Source organism: Ceratotherium simum, chromosome 11, assembly GCF_057802395.1.
Source record: "Ceratotherium simum simum isolate JZ-2026a chromosome 11, ASM5780239v1, whole genome shotgun sequence".
NCBI lineage: Eukaryota > Metazoa > Chordata > Mammalia > Perissodactyla > Rhinocerotidae > Ceratotherium > Ceratotherium simum.
The window spans coordinates 73,340,777-73,361,203 of NC_141910.1; the positions used below are offsets into that span (position 1 = coordinate 73,340,777).

A 20,427-nucleotide genomic window follows, 5' to 3' on the forward strand; every position below is an offset into this window, starting at 1 on the left:
AAAATCTTTAACAAAATATTAGCAAACAGAATTCAGCAATATATAAAAAGATTTATAAACTATGACCGAGTCGTGTATTTCAGGGATGCCACGCTGGGCCAACATTCAAAAATCAACCAATGTTGGGCCAGCGCAGTGGCGCAAGCAGTTAAGTGCGCACGCTCCGCTGCGGCGGCCTGGAGTTCACCGGTTCGGATCCCGGGCGCGCATTGACACACCACTTATCAAGCCATGCTGTGGTGGTGTCCCATATAAAGTGGAGGAAGATGGGTATGGACGTTAGCGCAGGGCCACTCTTCCTCAGCAAAAAAGAGGAGGATTGGCAGATGTTAGCTCAGGGCAGATCTTCCTCGCAAAAAAAAAAAAAAATCAACCAATGTAATCCACCATACAAACCAGCTAACAAAGAAAAATCAGATGATCATATCAATCGACGCAGAAAAACATGTAACAAAATTCAACCCCTTTTCATGATAAAAACTCTCAGAAAAATATGAATAGAGGGGGAACTTCCTCAGCTTGATTTTAAAAAACCTATACTACCATCATACTTAGGGAAAAGACTGAATATCTTCCTCCTGGGATCAGGACAAGGCAGGACATCCACTCTCACCACTCTTACCATCATGCTGGACCTTCTAGCCAGTGCAAAGGGCACATAGATCAGAAAGGAAAAAATGCAACAGTCCTGTCCCACATGACTCCCAGGAGTCTACAAAAAGACTCCTAGAACTCTTAAATGAGTTCAGCGAGGCCTAGAATACAAGATAAACATACAAAAATCAACTGTATTTCTATAAGCTGGCAATGAATGTGGAGACACTGAAATTAAACAGTATCATTTACAATCCCTCAAAACAATGAAATACTTCGGTGTAAATCTAACAAACATGCATGGGACCTATGTACTGGAACACAAAATGCTGATGAGAAAGATCCCAGCTCTAAATAAATCAAGAGACGTGTTCACGGACTGGAAGCTCAACATACTGAAGATGTCAATTCCTCCCAAACTGATCTACAAACTCGACACACTTCTTATTAAAATCTCAGCAAGAATTTTTGTAGATACAGATAATTCTAAAATTTACATGAAAAGACAAAGGAACCAGAATGGCTAAAACAATTGTGAAAAAGAAGAATAAAGCAGAAGGACTGAGACCACCCAGTTTCAAAACATTTATTATACAATGAACAGGACAGAGGACTCACACAAATATACCCAATGAATTTTTTAAAAGGTTTTTAACTGTGGTAAAATACAGGTAACATGACATTTACCACCTTAATTATCTGGAAGTGTACAGTTCAGTGGTATTAAACGCATTCATAATGTTGTGTGACCATTACTACCATCCCTCTCCAGGATTCTTTCCATTTTGTAAAACTGAACCTCTGTGCCCATTAAACACTAACTCCCCATGCCCCCACCTCACCCCCTGGCAACCACCATTCGACTTCTGTCTCTATGACTTTGACTTCTCTAAGTATCTCACGTAAGTGGAACCACACAGTACTTGTCTTTTTGTGACTGGCTCATTTCACTTAGCATAAGGTCTGCGAGGTTCATCCATGTAGCAGCATGTGACAGGACTTCATTCCTTTTTAAGGCTGAATAACATTCCATTGTGTGAACATGCCACATTTTGTTTATCTGTTCCTCTGTTGATGGACACTTTGGTTGCTTCCACCTTTTGGCTATTAAGAATACTGCTGCTATGAACATGAGTGTATAAATATTTCAGTTCTTCTGGGCATATACCTAGAAGTGCAATTGCTGGACTGTATAGTAATTCATCCAATTTTTAATTTTTTGAGGGCCGGCCCCGTGGCTTGGCGGTTAAGTGCGCGCACTGTGCTGCCGGCGGCCCGGGTTCGGATCCCGGGTGCGCACCAACGCACCGCTCCTCTGGCCATGCTGGGGCCGCGTCCCACATACGGCAACTAGAAGGATGTGCAGCTATGACAGACAACTATCTGCTGGGGCTTTGGGGGAAAAATAAATAAATAAAAAAAAATCTTTAATTTTTTGATATATTGCCATACTGTTTTCCATAGCAGCTGTACCATTTCACTTTCCCACCAACAGAGCACAAGGGTCCCAATTTCTCCACATGCTCACCAACAGTTGTTATTTTCTGGTTTTTTTGATAGTAGCCATCCTAAGGGGTGTGAGGTGGTATCTCATTGTGGTTTTAGTTTGCATTTCCCTAATGATCAGTGATGTTGAGCATCTTTTCATGTGCTTATTGGCCTATACCCAATTGATTTTTGACAAAGGTGCAAAAGCAATTCAATGGAGGGAAGACAGCCTTTTCAATATACGTGCTGGAGCAAGTGGACATTCCGAGGGAACAAGATGAACCTTGATCCGAGGCTCACACCTTCTACAAATATTAACTCAAAATAGATCATAAACTTAAATGTAAAATATAAAATTATAAAACTTCTAGGAGAAAAATCTTCAGGATCTAGGGCTAGGCAAACAGTTCTTAGATATAACACCAAAAGTACAATCCACAAAAGCTAAAACTGATAAATTGGACTTCATTAATATTAAAAACTTTTGCTGTGAAAGTCCTATTAATATGCAAAAAGAAGCTAGAAGAGAGGAGAAAATATTCACAAACCACATATCTGTCAAAGGTCTTTTATCTAGAATATACAAAGAACTTTCAAAACTCAACAGTAGAATAACAATCCAATTAGAAAATTGGCAAAAACATGAAGAGACATTTCAACCCAGAGAATATAAAGATGGCAAATAAGTACATGAAAAGATGTTCCACATCAATAGCCATTAGGGGAACACAAAATAAACTCACAATGAGATATCACCACACACCTATCAGAATGGCTAAAACTGAAGATAGTGACACCACCAACTGCTGGCGAGGATGCAGAGAAACTGGATCCCTTGTACACTGCTAGTGGGAATGTAAGACAGTATAACTTCTCTGGAAAATAGTTCAGCAGTTTCTTAAAAAACTAAACATGTAAGTATCATGTGACCCAGCAATTGCACTCCTGGGCATTTATCCCAGGGAAACAAAGACTTAGGTTCACACAAAAACCTGGATGCACACAAATGTTTACAGCAGCTGTATTCATAATAGCCCCAAACAGAAAACAACTCAGATGTCTTTCAGTGGGTGAATGGTCATACAAACACTATGGACACTACTCAGCAACAAAAGGAACAAGCTACTGACACAGCAACAACTGGACGAATCCCCAGAGAACTCTGAGTGAAAGGAGCCAATCCACAAAGGCTCCTGACCCTATGACTCCATCTACATGATGTTACTACAAGACGACAATCTGGTGGTCGCCAGGGGTTGAGGAGAGGTGGGCAAGGGAGTGGGTGTGGGTGTGAGACAGCCACAGAGGAAAACATTCTGTAACTTGGCACATACGCTCACTGTCCTGGTGGTGACACTGTACTGTAGTTTCACAGTCACCCCCATCAGGGAAACCAGGTACCCAGGCTCTCTCTGTAACATTTCCTACAACTGCGTGTGAATCTACAATTACCTCAAAATAAGAAGCTTAATTTTCAAAAAGCTGCCTGTCAGCCCCTCATATTTTTTTTTTTTTTGTGAGGAAGATCAGCTCTGAGCTAACATCCGATGCCAATCCTCTTTTTTTGCTGAGGAAGATTGGCCCTGAGCTAACATCCGTGCCCATCTTCCCCCACTTTATGTCGGATGCCACTACAGCATGGCCTGACAAGCGGTGCGTCGGGGTGCGCCCAGGATCTGAACCCTGGCTGCCAGCACCGGAGCGCGCGCACTTAACTGCTAACCCACGAGGCCAGCCCGTTTCTGTTTTATATTATTTGGCTGCATATTCTTTTATTGTCTCCTCCCATGAAAATAGTTTTCTATAGAAATAGAAAACTCAGTATTTTCCCTAGCATGGTTACTTGAATTCTTTATTATTGGTAGCTTTAAAAACGTTTATTTCAGCTTCATAAGCCATTATTGGTATGTCATATATATTTTTAGGATGGTAGTCAAATTTGGGAGAACCTCTGTCAGATTTTCTTAACATATGATGCGTTTGATTTCTGGCATTTCAAGCTTGGTGTTTGTGCAGAAAGTAATCTGCCTCTGAATCGACCACACCACTGTCTAGTCTGTAATTGATGACCTCTTTGTACATGGAAATCACTGCAAACCACTTAGCCACCTTACATCCAAAATAATACAATCCCAGCCAAACTACAGCCTCCCCCCTACTCCCTGCTCAGGAGACATTTGGCAGTGTTCTGGAGATATTCTTAGTTGTCACGATGTGGAGGGGGACAGAGGTACTGGCTTTTGTGGGGTGGGTGCAGAGATGCCGCTAAATATCCTACAACGCACGGGACAGTCCACACCACAAAGAATAACCAAGCCCAAATCCCAAGAGTGCTGAGGTGGGACCCCTTAGCCGGATCCCAAAGACGCCCATGGCTACTCCACCACCACTCCACAGGAGGACTGAGACAGCCGTCTGCACTGACTGCACACCCACGTCTCTCAGGCGCCTTCCCTCGGCCTGAACTTAATGCAAACTGGGGGGACGGTTCAGCACCAGGTGTCAGCTAGGATCACTCAGTCATCTACTAATTTAGTCCTCACCACTACCCCTCAGAGCAAGGCATTATTACTCCGCTTGAGAGCTCAAGAGACGGGGCAGACAATCAGAGCACTTGCCCAAGATCACACAGTTAACAGGGACATGCCAGACCAGAGCCACCCTGAGCTGTCTCACCAAAGCTGTCTTTCCAGACTGCAGTGAGCAAGCAGCCAGCTCTCAGTGAGCCTGTCCCAAGGCCACACCTCCCTCCTGTCGGCCTCTCTTCTGTCTCACAACTGACATGGGCACTTTCCTTTTGTTGCGTGTCCTGAAATGTTAATAACCTGAGAATTACTCACAGTTACAAAAATAAGTGATATTATACTAACTTGCCTATTTCCAGTAGACTGTAAATTAGAACCATTTGTAGATTATAAATATACACCAAAAAGTCATCAGAAATCACTGGGCACTTCTCCTTTGAGGCCTTCTGTCTTCCCTTCTTCCTTCTTTTTCTCCTTCTCTTCAGCTCTTTCTTGAAAGCAGTGAAGTTACGGCCATTGGGAACAGCCTTTTCCCTCATGAACTCTGACCCTCTCAAATAGCCTGGCCACTTCCAGTGGGTGGGGACGAGAATCTGGCACACCTCCCGACTATTATTTACATTTCTCAGAGATAACTGAGAAATCTGGACACAAGAGCCAGATCAAGCCCATTTGCCTCCGGATGGAATTGTCACTGGAGGTCACACAGTCTTGTAGCCATATCTCTGGGACATTCTGTCCATAAGGACACTAACCGCGGGCACCGCTCCCTCCTCATGCCTGGAGACTTCATTTCTCCAGAGTTCCCCAGAAGTGCAGTGCACTAGGCCCCCTCCCCAACAGAGCAGGACTTATTTATCCCATCCTCTCCAAGGATGCTTCTCTTTCTCTCAGCCTGGTCACTAGGGTACACACACCCAGATGGTCTGAGAATACGCATTGCTGCCAAAACACTCAAAATCTGGAGACACAGCAACCCGTGGTGACAAGAGCTCCAGCTCTGGCTTTAAACCCGAGTTCATCAGCAAGATGGACGATAGAACTTCATCAGAGACATGATGACATAACATCTGATGACATTATGTCATCACTGGGCCCATCACAGACCACTGAGCCCCATCCCTAAAGTTTCTGATTCAGTAGGCTGGTGGAGGGACCCAAGCATTTTCATTTCCAACAAAGTTCCCAAGCGATGTTGCTGCTGCTGGTTCAGGGACCACCGCCTACCTCACAGAGTTGCCGTAAGGCCCTGAGGTAATAGAGTAAATAGTCTACCCCAGCGCCTGACACGTGGGAGATGCTCACTCATTCTAACTTCTCCACCTACTCTCCTTTGTTGCCCCTGCGTTCAGCTTGTTTGCCCCATGAGACTGTGTGTTCCTGCTCTAGCACAGAACTAGAAACTGAAAGTCAACAAATTAACCCCTGACTGAAGGGAAGAACCTGTTGGATGTGTCAATCACCCCGGTCAGCGGCCACTTAGCAGCAGTGAAGAAGTGCCTGCCAAAGGAATCCTGAGAAAAAAGTATAAAGCTGGAAGCATCACACTCCCTGAATTCAAATTATACTACAAAGTTATAATCATCAAAACACCATGGTACTGGCAGAAAAACAGACACAAAACAGATCAGTGAAACAGAATTGACAGCCTAAAAATGAAACCACACATCTATGGAGAGCTAATTTTCAACAAAGGATCTAAGAACATAGAATGGAGAAAGGAAAGTCTCTTCAATAAATAGTGTTGGGAAAACTGGACAGCCACATGCAAAAGAATGCAAGTAGACCATTTTCTTACACCACACACAAAAATTAACTCAAAATGGATTAAAGATTTGAAGACCTGAAACCATAAAACTCCTACAAGAAAATATAGGCAGTACACTCTTTGACATCGGTCTCAGCAGCATCTTTTCAAATACCATGTCTACTCAGGCAAGGGAAACAAAAGAAAAAATAAACAAATGGGACTACAGCAGACTACGTATAAAGAAAACCATGAACAAAACGAAAAGACAACCCACCAACTGGGAGAAATATTTGCAACTCACATATCCGATAAGGGGCTATTTCCAAAATATGTAAAGAACTCACAACTCAACAACAAAAAACCAACCACCCAATCATAAAAGGGGCAGAGGATACGAACATTTTTCCAAAGATATACAGATGGCCAACAGGCACATGAAAAGATGTTCAACATCACTAATCATTAGGAAAATGCAAATCAAAACTACAATGAGCTATCCCCTTACACCTGTCACAACGGTTATAACTAACAAGACAAGAAATAACAAGTGTTGGAGAGGATGTGGAGAAAAGGAAACCCTCATACACTGCTGGCAGGAATGCAAACTGGTGCAGCCACTATGGAAAACAGTGTGGAGATTTCTCAAAAAATTAAAAATAGAAATACCATATGACCCAGCTATTCCACTTCTGGCATTTATCCGAAGAACATGAAAATACTAATTCGAAAAGATATATGCACCCTTATGTTCACTGCAGCATTATTCACAATAGCCAAGACTTGGAAGCAACCTAAAGGCCCATCAATGGATGAATGGATAAAGAAGACGTGGCGTATATATACAATGGAATATTACTCAGCCATAAAAAAAAAGATGAAATTGTGCCATTTGCGACAACATGGATGGACCTTGAGGGCATTATGCTAAGTGAAATAAGTCAGACAGAGAAAGACAAATACCATGCGATTTCACTCACATGTGGAAGATAAACACTTAGATAAGGAGAACAGATTGGTGGTTTACCAGAGGGGAAAGGGGAAGGGGGAGGGCAAAAGGAGCACATACGCATGGTGATGCATAAAAACTAGACTACTAGTGGTGAACACAACGCAGTCTATACAGAAGCCAAAGTATGATGATGTACACCTGAAATTTACATGTTATAAACCAGTGAGACCTCAACACCAAAAAAAAAAGAAGTGCACAACCACACAATCACACCCATCAAGAGGCCCAAGGTGAGTGGCCCAGTGAAGTTTCCTCATGCAGTGGAGAGAACAGGATGAAAATGAACAGCAAGGGCAGCTGTAAAAGCTGGTAACATCACACAAGGAACTCCTGCGTGTGTGTGTGTGTGTCTACACGTGTGCGTGCCCACACGTGTGCGTGCCCCCATAAGGGGGCATCCTCAGTCTCTTCACAGTCCCTCCCAAGCGATCTCCCAAGACGAACCTGTGCACCACGCATGGGGTAAACTAAATCAGAGATGGATTTTGCAAGCCACAAGGAAAACGAGCCTGCTTACAGCATACTTCAGCAGTTTAGAAGTCTACGCTGTGTGTTTTATAATTATCACTTTTGTATCTGTCTCACCTACTGGGCACTGAGGACCTTGTAGGCAGAGGTTGTACTTACTTCATCTTTCCATCCCCAGGGTCTAACACTGGATCTGACGTGTCGTAAGCCTCAAAAGCATGCCTCTTCACAAGCTAACCGTAGTTGAATTGCACCCTGGCCTTCATTAGATGCTTTTGTTGCATCAAATACGACTGTGACTCTGAATCTGACAGTGAAGACTGTAGCTGGAGACTGAGCAGGCCAGTTGTGAAGTGAACAATCCTTACACCGAAGTCATCAATACATACTGACCGCTAAATATACACCAGTAAAAATCCAGAACTAAGGAAGGGATGTTTCAGCTAAGACCCCATCACAAGTAACATCTTTTCTGAAATACAGCCATCACAGACACACACAGCAATCTAATCTCTTCACTTCCACTAAGAGGTCCTTGACCTAAGACCCTCAGCTAAGAGCAGAGGACCTCCTAGCCACCTGGTAGAACCATCTAACTTGGGAGCAATCAGGATTTTAAGAGCATATCTTATTCAATCCCCTCATGTTATTGAGAGAGCACTGAGGCCCAGGGAAGTTACATGACTTCAGGAAAGCCACACAGCATGAAATGGAAAAGCAACCAATTGAAAACACGAATAAAATTGAGAACTCCTTCCTTTATTTCATTCCCCGATGTACGAGTTGCAGAGTTGGCTCTGTCACCTAGTTTTGCAGTGTCTTTGAGATAATTCTCAGGCATTAACAATCATTGTTCACTGTGGGGTTTCACCAGTTCTCACTCCTCCTTTCAAAAATTCTATAATGGATTTGGTTTTCAAGGACAGGAAAGCTCAGTCATTCTCTGACAAATATTTTTTACTAAGTGCCAGGCACCCTGCTAGGCACATACACCTCCTTGACAGGTGCTGGAAGTAGTCTGTAATGAATGACTTTTATTACTTAAGTTCAATGACTTCTAGAATAGGACTGTTAGACTCAGCTGGTCTCAGCTAACCCTTCACTTTACAAATGAGAAGTGAGGTCCAGAGAAATAAGGCAACTTATCTAAGGCCACAGCTCCCATTCAGGAGCGTTCCAGTCCACCACTGGACCCCCTGCCAAGTTCTAGGCACAGACCCCACCTGTAGTAGATTAAACTGTGACTGGTGGTCAGCACTGCTTTATGGCCCTAGTTGGAATGTCTCAGGTACTCCAGGCTTGCAAAATGCAAAACACGAACAGTTAGGAATAAAATTAGCAGAATGATAACTGTCTATGCAGCATGCTGGGTTCTGTCCATGATTACAAACTGAGTAGGCTGTGATTTGTTCTCTTGTCAAGGGAATGGCTAGGCTGTTTTAGGTGCAGACAATAGAACACTAGGTGAAATGGTAGCCTCATTTAAACATGTTCTTACAGAGCACAAACGAGTTTATCTGTGAGGAAGTGTGAGCAAAAATGTAATTTGCAAAGAGGCACTCAGCATCAACTTCATTGCAACCACTCACCCATTGCTGCTGCTGCTGACTGCAGTGAGAATACTTCAACTCAGTTAAAAGCATTAATAGCTTCTCCAGCAATAATCTTAGTAACCAAGCCCATCTCTGGCAGTTGAAATATCTCTATTTTCATTAGACTGTGGCTGTATTGTCATAAATTTTTGTAAATATCAAGTCAAATACCTACTTTAGAGATCTAATATTATGCATCTCAGTACCTCAAAAAACTCAAAATGCTCTACTACTGAGAAACTTTGCAGCCATGTGTACCTTCATCAGTTCTTCTACTATATTGTACGAATCTGGGAGAAATGACTGGACTAATACATAACTAGATGGGAAAAGGAAGATCTAAAAACAATTACTTTCCCTAACAAATGCATACACATTCATTCTTGCAGGTCTTGGATCTAACCTTCCAAAGATATTCTATATATTTAAGTTTCTCTTTTGACACAAGTTTGCTGAGGAAAATTGTGGTGACAAGAGTTTAGCACTCTAGTCCCCAAAATACTTTGTTGTGCACCCCATCAAGTAAAATTTTTAAGCATGTTATCTCCAATATGTGTATAGTTATCACATAGTATAGAATGCACGACAATACTAAGTGTATGGATGTTGCTATAAACACAGAGAAATTTTAAATGGACAAAAATAGTAACAATACATACCTTCTTGTTCACCAAAATACTAATTTTAGTGAAAGCAATGTGACTGACAGTTTTTAAATCTTGGTCTAATATTTTGATATAGCAACTTAAAAATTGGTTCTAAATTTAGTTTATTTTGATACTGGATTTTAACAATTATCATAGCTAAAAGAAGATTCCTAATATGTCTAGAATTTGCTTCAAAAATCTGCAGCAAAAATCTCCAGTATTAGCGAAATGTGACAAGTGCTGAAGCTGGCGGTAGGTGCAGGGCATGACACTGTACTGTTATACTTTGGTATATATGATAGGAATTTTCCACTATAAAAGGCTTTTTAAAAGACCCTCTAAAAGACAGATGCAAAAGGAAGTATATCACTGGCTATGCTTCCTATTCAGCAATTGCACGAAGCTTTTGTTGAAAACAACCAAAATTTTCCATCTTTCCTGGTACTGTGGTAATCTTTGCTCCTGTAAAGTAACGAAGGTACTGCATACTTAAATTTCTACCAAATGAATTCAAAGGCAGCTTAAAATCTTCATAACAGTTTTCAATGGGTTAGAATATTCTATTTCCAAGTTTTCATAGTATGCAAGTATCTTACAGGTGACATATTAACACGTACCTAAAATGGAAACGTTTCCCACTGGCCATCTTAAAATATGCTCACTCCTTAGTACAAACTAGTTTCAAAAGCAATTGTTTTCTCACATAATGCTACAATTTTTCTTGGAGATGGATTTTTTGTTTTAATGTCTACCAGCCATACTTACTAATAGACACTTCGCATCATAGAAAAATCAACAAAGTCAGAATACTGTTTTAAAAAAATGCCTAGGGCTGGCCCCACGGCCAGTGGTTAAGTTTGGTGCTCTCCACCTCAGCTGTCCAGGTTCAGTTCCCAGGCGCAGACCTATACCACTTGTCAGCAGCAATGGTGTGGCGGTGACCCACATACAAAATAGAGGAAGATTGGCACACATGTTAGCTCAGGGTGAATCTTCCTCAGCAAAAAAAAAAAGCCTAACATTCTAGAGTAGCCTGTAAATCTTGTTTCCCAGAGACTCACCAGTGAACCTGTGAATACTACCAAGTTTCATAATCACTGCCCATCTTATTCAAAGATTCAACTGCTTAACATTACCCACAAAACCCCATAACTGGGTACTTGTAACAGCAGTATTTTATAAGCTGAAGAAAACAAGACTGAATTTGCTTATCAGCTCCTCCATATTTAACTCATGTCACCTCCTGTAACTTAAAGCTAAGAAGCTTCACCTGTTTCCTCCCCTCAGGCTCATCCGATATGTCCCATTTGGAGAGCAGCTCCAGACCCTGAAACTCCCAGGTTATGGAGACGTGGTGGCTGACCCCAAAGGCCTAACAAGTGCAGTTTAATGAAGCACACACTTAAAATCCCTAGCACTACTTAGCCACTTCTTTATTAAAAAATTCAGTATTGTTTCAGTTATAAAATAGTAAAATCTCATTTTACAGATGAGAAAATAGCCTCAGAGCAGTGACACCCTAAGAACACTACGTTCTTAAGCTATGCTCCTAAAGTAAAAATATACATCCACCTATAACTCAGATCAGTTTCTGGGTTTACAGCCACAAAAACTGAATTTTCCTCCCTTATGTTCATCTGGTATTTTCTGAAGACCAAATATATGCTAGACATTGTTGGAGATGATGATAATTAAGACAAACAGAATCCCACGGCAAAGGCACAAAAAATGCAGAGCAAAAGATGGCTTCGTGCTGGGGAAGGGTGAGGTGGGTTCGCAGCACATCATCCAGGGCCTAAGAAAATCATACATTCCAAACCGGGAGCCACCGAGCGTAACGTGACAGGAACTAGCAGGGCACAGGCAGTAGTAATGAGCAAGGGGCAAACCGGCTTCTCTAAGGATAAAAAGGAGGGCTCTTGGTGACTGCTTAAGGGGGGGGGGGGCCTTCCTCACTGACCTGTGAATCTACCAAGGCCTCAGCCACCAAGCAGGGGCAGCATCAAGGGCACTCACAGGCATCAAACATCTCATATGCCGCACCGCCAGCCTCTCGCCTCTACAACAGCACCAGGCGTCTGAGGTCAGCTGCAATTCTCACAAGGCCTGGCCCTTATTTGCAAAAAGGGAAAATACTGTTTCACCTCACAGGCTTACTGGGACTAAATGAGCTACTTTCCATGTAGGACTAATTTGATATAAAACACGTTACTTGGGGTTGCCTTTCTTAACAAAATTTCTTCACTCTACATAAACAGGAAGGCAGGTCTTGCAAGGTAATTTTAAGGTTTAGCAATCCTTGAAAGCCACGTGGCACAAATAGAACTGCAGACTGCTCTGATACCAGCTCAACACAAGGATGACACAGGGAAGCCATAATGTACAAAAGAAACCATACTGTAACTTTGAATGAGCTCTGATTAACTAAACCAGACAATCTCTATGGATTTTATGCATCACCCCCGCCCCGGGCTGCTTTAAATTGATAACTTGGTTCTCTTTAGCTCCTTAGGAATGTGATGACCCCGGGGGCAGAAAGTCTATGCTGACAGCCATCATCAATGAAAACTGAAAGATCAGGGTATAGGGCGTTGGTCTGTTCTCTGCATATCCAGTAAAACAGAAGACTATCAGGAACTAAGAACAGATGGATGCCCCCACCCAGAGACCAGCCCCCTATATAATCTGTTCTGTAAGACAGTTCTTTCTGACATGAGTCAGCCATCTTCCCCCTTGCTAGTAAGCTGTAATAAACTGCCCTTTCTCTGCCACCATCTTGCCTCTAGACAGTTGGCTTTTGTCTCGCAGCAAGCACGCCCTTTGTGCGGTAACAACTCCACTCTCTGGGGCAGTGTGGTCATCTATCGCTGCTCCAGGGCCCTCACTTGCAGTGCAGTGCTCGTCTCAAAGCCTTCATTTTAGGACTGGAAAACCAAGTAGAGTAGCTTACCTACCCCAAGTTAACACACCACTTAGAGTATATTAAAATCTATTTAATCATACTCTTACACTTTCCTTTTTAAAGTCCATTTAAGATCTAACACAAATTTATGTATGAAAATTCAATGATTCTGGGGGAAGGGAAAAAGGGAGTTGTTTACTGGGCATAGTTTCAGTTAAGATGAAAGGTTCTGGAGATCAGTTTCACAACAATGTAAATATACACAAGGCTACTCAACTGTACACTTAAAAATGGGTCAGATGATAAATTTCGCATGATTTTTACCACAATAAAACAAATTCAGTGAATAAAACACTACTTTCTCATCAGATTTTGCTCTTGGAAAACACTGTTTCTTTGGAGGAACTACCCTTGGCCCGTTCTCAAGTCCTGAAACCTGGCCTCTTTCTCTTAAGCTTATTTTTTTAAGTGTGGCTTCCCAGAAGACACAGCATTCCCGTCACGTTACAGCACTGTCCTGGGAGCCAGGATGAAGGCTAAGTCATTCCTTTACCCATACTGTTGATACCTGTGTATCTTTAGGTTGAACCATGTGAAAGTGCCAATATTCACCATTTTTGGCAATTTCATATGATTACAACTATTACATCACTGTATACATACAGTGTATACAAGTATATCCCTCACATGCATCATCAAACTTCTTGGCACAAACTTCAGGCACCTCTGTTCAAAATCTTCCAGGCTGTGAAGGAAGCTACTAATAATGTAGACAGTTGTGCATCCATGTCTCTGAAATTTTGAAAAACATGCCTAAAACAGAATATTGTGAATGATATTTTATTTAGTCATTTTTGTTTACAACTGAAACTCTGGGAATTCAAAATTAACATCCTTGCCTGTGAGCTTCTTATAAACACCAGAAAAAGTTTCAACCTACAAAAAAAGAAATAATTCATCACAAAACTTTTAAATACACACATTCATCTTAAAGTCTAATAATTTTGTGAAATTGTGCCCCATATGGTTTCTGTCCCCAGCAACCAGGCACTGAGAAGACAATGAATATACAGGACGAGCCCTCCACAGTCCCAAGACTGGGGACAAGCTCATCTCCAATGTCGTGGGTCAGGACGCTATACTACCGCACCTGAGCGCTGTGCTCCTCTGGCCACATGGACAGAGTCCCTGGGGGACCCCAGGGGCTGTCCACATCAGTTATGCTTTACCAGGAATGAATGAAAGTGACAGTTCTCCCAGATTCTACCACCACCACCACCCTGCCCCTAAAGAATATACAGCCTTACTAAAAGTCATTACCATGCCATTACTTTCATTCCATTTTTCCTCACTTAAAAGGTAGAGAATAACAACTTTTAAAAATCTCCCAATTTAAAACGTGACACACAATCCAATGGGAAGTGGGCCAAGACACAGATGAAAGAAAGCCGGCCACTGAGTTTACAATTATTGGTTCTGGTGGTACACGGAGCACGTTATGCTGCATTCGACCCTCATCTGTGTCTGGACCCTTCCACAATAAAAAAAAAGAACCACTACCTTGTGTTCCACATTGTTCTGCTGTGCTTTATCCAGATGGACCTTTATGAGCCGGCTGCCATCCAGTTTCACGCGGATTCTCTTGCCCACAATTTCACTTGGGAAAACCAAGTCCTCCAAGATGGCGTCGTGCACGGCTGTCAGAGTGCGGCTTAAAGAATACAGTGACAAAAGTGAGAAACCTAGGAAGACCTGCCCTCTTGTGAGCCAAGAGGGCACCTCTTGAAGTCAAAAACATAAACGGTCGATTCCAGGTTCCTGAAATCAAATTCACACTAGTTGAATTTCAAATAGGCAACTTACATTTAAATCACACCAGAGCTGTTGCCAAACTAGAACCAGGTAACAAACACCCCATTAATTTATTTCAAAAACTTAGTATTTCAAATGTGATAACACGTCAACCACACTACGAGTGATTATCTCCAGGGAATGGGAGATTGATGAGGATTTTTATTTTTACACTATCTTTAGGTTTATCTTCACTTCTATCATTTCTCAACTAAATCACCACAGCAACCTCTTTACTAGTCTTGCTCATCTCCGAAACCACCCCCCCAATGTTGTCAAATTAATCTAAAATACTGATGTGATCACATAACTTACCTGCTGAAGATCCTTCCAGAGCTCTCCTTGGCCTCCAAAATACCACCAAAACTCCTCCTTGTTCTCTATGATCGAATGAGGCAGTATTCCATCCCCAAAGATCCTGTCCTACCACCAGCTCTACCACAGGGGTCCCTCCTAGGAAGGTTCCCAATTTTCAACCCATCCCATCACAAACTGCCGATGGAATCTTGCTCCTCTCCTGAATACCACTTCAAGTTCACAACCTATGTGACTGCCTGATGACAAGAAGGTCCAATAATTCCAGACGTTGAGGGTCCCTGCTGTGCACCACGAGATGTCAGAAAGCAACGCAAGAAGAAACAGTTCCTGTTCTCAGTGTTTAGAGCCACCGTGCAGTGTGGAGACATCTACGTCTTACTCACCCCTCAGCAGATCAGACACTACATTCTACTCATTTGCTGTCCCTATCTGGCAGTGCCCATACACACAATAAACGTTTTCTAGGGGCTCTCAAATGACTGCCATGGCCTTACTGTTCCACGGCCAGAGACAGCAAGCGCGAGGAAAATCCACCTCCCAAAGCCTTCATCACTCTTCAGAAAGTAAACGAGAGACGGCCCAACTGACCACTGTCACCCATTAATTAAGCATCTTATTGTTACAGGACTAGGAAGGCATATAAATATGGAAATTAGTTCATATTTCTCCCTTAAAATAGAAATTAGAATGGAATCAAAACTAATCATAGTCATCTCTCAGATTCCAACACTGTCTAAAATCTTTTAAAAGGGGGAACAATGGCAATGTAACTTTAATAATCACAAACCACAGAGACTGAACCGCTTCAGAGGAAAAATGACAGAAACTCTGCTATAGATAAACCAAAGAAAATGTAAATCGCAGCATTTAACACGTAGAGGAGAAAGATAACCACCAAAGGTGGCAAGCAATCTCAAGCAGGAAGCCAGACTGGAAAGTGGCATAACCACTATGCCCCCCCGACCCCCACCCCCACGATGTCAGTGTGAGGGAGAACGGAAGGCTCCACACGGCAGACCAGGTCACTAGGAGCACAATGACGTCATTAACCGAGAAGGTGTGGAAAACATAGGTTTGGGATGAGGGAGAATTAAGGCTGTAGATTTGGGAGTCAGTCCCTTAGCTGAGTGCAAAGCAAAGGATCTGTTTTTATACTCTAGTACTAACTCAGGTTCTCAGAATTGAGATTACAAAGACACTTTTAAAGTATTGTGCTCAACTACCTAAATGTTCTTGATTATCGCCTATATCTGATCTCTTACCAATTATCTAGAATACAAAAAAAATTCCTAAAGTCTTATGCTACTCCAACTGCCCATAAAACAAGTTTCAAAGTACTGAGCCATATCAGTTAAGTTCCAGAACACCTAGCACCTGCCTTTGCAGCCTCATCCACTACTCCCTTTCCTTCCTACCCACCAGTGATACAGTAACATCTACCCACAGTACTAGCGTCCCATCAACTTTATTTTCCAAGGGTTTTAGAGAGAAGACGGAATTTTTAAAAATTCCAGCATAACTATCAGTAGCTGTAACGAGCAAATTCTCCAAGCTTTGGGTTCGTTTTCTCATCCATTAAGGAGGGATAATACAAATTATATACTTCATAAGGTTGTTGCCTATCTGCCAGTTAGAGATACTAGAACATTTTTTCTCAAACTGGTTCCTTGGGCAGGGTCTGCAGAAATCCAATAATCCAAGTCTGTGTAACCAGAGACTTGAACAACTACCAGAAGGCCTAGATCAAGGCGCCAACCATCAACATCTGAGTTCACACCCGACGGGCTGTGAGTCAGTCAGGTTCACAGAACAGCGTCCATCAGCACCTAAGGCTGCAGTGACACCAGCAACAGAAAATCCGTCTAATTTTTTAACCTTATTTCACAGCAAAAAGAAAGCAGATACATCCCAGCCCACCTCCACTGTGTCTGGTGTGCTTTATCCACAGCACTAAACTAACGCTTCCTTCTCGCTGCTCCTATTCTTTGCCCCAAGAACTGGAGGCAAGAGTCGCACCTTTTATGACAGCAGTGACCTATTATACTACCTATGTGAGTTAAGTTGAAAACATTCTACGTATAATTACAGAGTATACCAAAAGTTACTCTACAAAACTCCCCATGTTAACGGTTTTCTGAAACTAACAGTATTTATTTTAGACACCTACTGCAACTCTTACTATAAACAACCCACACAAATCAAGAGTTGTTAGTAAGACTAGCACACACATTTTGATGCTGATACAATACTCACCTCCTGGGACGCTTTTGCTTATTTTTTGTACGGCTTTTTCGAGTTGGCTTAGGCAGAATTCTCCTCTAAGGTAAAAATTATCATGCAACAAAATAAAAAAGAAAAAGGACTTTAAGTTGGCAGAAAGCTAAGAACTGTCAAACTGCTTTAAAAGCAAAAAGACTTATTAAGAGAATAAATTCAAAGTTCAAGAAAACCAAACAACCAAGATTAAACAAGTTATTGAGAAATCCAATGAAGTGCTTCCTGATTTCTCAATAATTCGCTTAGAATCATAGCTTCTATTAAAATAGTACTGGAAAAAATCAGTTACTTCATGATTTGACTTATCTCCCAAATATTACGTACCTTTCCACATTTAATCAGGCCCACTACCCAACACAGGTACTAATATGGTTACTGAGCCAGAATACAATTCCTTTAATTCCTCATCAGTCTGCCTCTCAATTCCCATAGACTTCTGTTGGCAGCAAGGCCAGATCTGAACTTTAAAAAAACCTTTCTTGACTATTTGCCCTTTTTCCTACCAACCATTCTTTAGCAACTGTTTTCCTCCCAAAGTCTACATCTGACTCACCTGAGCAGTGAGAGCCTCAGACAAGCAATTCTATCAGGCAGAAAAATCACGGCTCAGAGTAACCACACACCTCAGTTTGTCTGATCACCTCTGTAAGCAACCCACTACATTTATGGCATTGCAAACGTGAAAACCATTTTAGTACTACTAGCAAGAGCGTACTTTATCTTTTCCACCCATTGCAAGCACAACTCTCCCAGCACCCTACCACCTGAAGTAGCTTCTCTGTATTCACAAAAGGGTTATTTTAATTATTCCGCCCATCAACACAAAGTCTAAACACAAGTGATTTTAACAAATTCACAAAATAAAACATTCAACAACAGCTACCTGAGCAATGAAGACAACGTGCTTCCCACTGAACTTTTTCTCCAATTCACGTACTAGCCGGACTTGGATTTTCTGGAAAGATTTCAGTTGAGGAACAGGAACAAAGATTATAATAGCCTTCCGACCACCACCAACTTCAATTTCCTAAAGGAAAAAAAAAAAAGACACTATTTTAACTTCATAACCTCCATTCTTCTCCTAGGTACAACATCAAGTGGTGACATTCACCGCGAGCACCGTCATCACTGCGACACGTGCATCGTGGGCGCTCCTTTCTTAAACCCCTTTCCAGCTCATCTCTCGCTGCCGGTACCACAGCCTCACCGTCAGTCCTGCTCACGCCTCGCGAATCCGACGTGCCCAAGTTTCAGCTCGTGAACTAGTTGACAACGAGCACGCACGGGTAACCTTCTACCCCAGGAAGTAAATCTAAGTCGTCTGCTACCAAAGATGAGGCTGGCTGTCCCCTGCACAGGCCTCTTCGCAAGCTCTGACTTTCCAGGCACGCTGTACCTTCTACAGCCAAGACGGGATATTAACAACTAATTTCGGTAACCTGCGCGCTAAAGAGATACACCGAGGCAGGACGACGGCCTCGACAGTAAACAGTACCCGCTGCGGCCAAATTAGGAGCCAAGTCTAACCTCCAGAGCTAACTTGTAACGCATACTTTTTGCAAGTTAACGCGGAGAGCAGGCCTCAAAGAATTTCCCGTCTCTCTGCCACGTCCTACTCCAGGGGCAGTGAGACGACTACAGCCACCGGCCCCTCTGCACCGCCGGCCCCGCCGCCCGGGCCCCCAGGCCCCGCACGCGGACACGCCCCCACCCGCCGCACGGCCCAGCGGCTCGGGGCCGTCGGGACCCCCGCCGCGCTCCCGCCGACCGGACTCGGGTCACCTTGGCTGCCGTGATGTTGAGCTCCCGCAGCTGGGCCTTGAGGTCCGAGTTCATCTCCAGCTCCAGGAGCGCCTGCAGCACAGGAGCAGAGCCGCCTCAGCGCCCGGCCCACGCGGCCACCCACGTGCGGTCACCCCGGGCCCCGACACCCGCGGCCGCGACAGGCGGCGGGGGACGCGACAGGGGACACGCGACAGGAGACACGCCACAGGCGGACAGGGACACGCGACAGGCGGCGGGGGACGCGACAGGCGGACGGGGACACGCGACCGGGGGACACGCGACAGGCGGACAGGCAGCCGGGGACACGCGACCGGGGGCACGCGACGGGGGCCCAGCCCGCCCCTCCCCTCACCTGGGAGATGCCGGATTCGAACTCGTCCGGCTTCTCGCCATTGGGCTTCACGATCTTCGCGCTCGAACTGAACATGGCCTTCTCCTGCGAGCACAGCGCGCTCTAGGCTGGGCGGGTCTCCGCGACTCGGGCGCAGACCACCGCCACCGCCCGCCCGCCTGGGAACCCGGCCCCGGCCCCCGCCCCGGCCCGCCCCGAAGCCATCGGGGGGCACGGGCCGCGTAATCGGCCGTATCCTCGCCCGCCGATCAGGGCCCGCCGCTCCAGGGCTGACTCCAAAGCGTGCTTTCCTCAAAGTCGGCAGAAAAGCGCCGACAGACAAGAAGCCCCACACCTACCTTGATGAGCGCCGGCCCGGGAAGAGGCCTAGGTCTCGCGAGAGCCCGTCAAATCCCGGCGGCGGAAGGGAAGAGGCGGGAACAGCGCAGGGAGAAACCGGAAGTACCATTGAGAAACGGTAGAAACCTAGACAGTCCCAGGAAGAGGCTCCGGGGGACCATTCCGTCGGTTACGCTTTTCCGCCCTAGGCGTCTCGTTTCCGGTGCTGTTCGCGGGAGTTTATGGGCCGACTACCGAGGTTCGAGGCGGGAGCCAGGCAGTCGTACCGGGGTCTGGGCGGGAGCCTGGGCCCAAGAAAGGAACTTGGGCTCCCCGCTAAGCTAGGACGTCTGGAAAAGGCTGACTTAACCCGGGGACGCTCACTTCCCGCTGAGGCAGTGGAAGGAATCAGAGACCAGGATTCCAGCTCCGCCTGTGGACGCTGCTTGTCAGGGCCTCTGGAAGCCGGGGGCGTTACTAGTCAACGCCCGCCGGTCGTGGGCCGCGGACTCCTGGCTCTCGGGGGGATTGCTGGCGCGGAGGACGGCTCT

At 44.2% G+C, this 20,427-nt stretch overlaps 1 protein-coding gene and 1 non-coding gene across 2 annotated transcripts; both read right to left on the bottom strand.

Moving 5' to 3' along the window:
• Window positions 1-13,799: 13,799 nt before the first annotated feature.
• On the bottom strand, window positions 13,800-20,002 carry RPS7 (ribosomal protein S7). The gene is made up of 7 exons (XM_014792145.2): window positions 19,897-20,002; window positions 19,559-19,642; window positions 19,204-19,275; window positions 18,305-18,448; window positions 17,398-17,462; window positions 14,536-14,686; window positions 13,800-13,911 (listed from the first exon to the last, which is right to left on the bottom strand). The coding sequence occupies exons 2-7, from the start codon at window positions 19,631-19,633 to the stop codon at window positions 13,834-13,836; spliced, it is 585 nt and encodes a 194-aa protein (XP_014647631.1). The 5' UTR covers window positions 19,634-19,642; window positions 19,897-20,002; the 3' UTR covers window positions 13,800-13,833.
• LOC147916039 (small nucleolar RNA SNORA73 family) lies at window positions 13,986-14,193 on the bottom strand. Its single transcript, XR_015553713.1, has one exon. It is a non-coding gene; the product is annotated as a small nucleolar RNA SNORA73 family (small nucleolar RNA).
• Window positions 20,003-20,427: the final 425 nt, after the last annotated feature.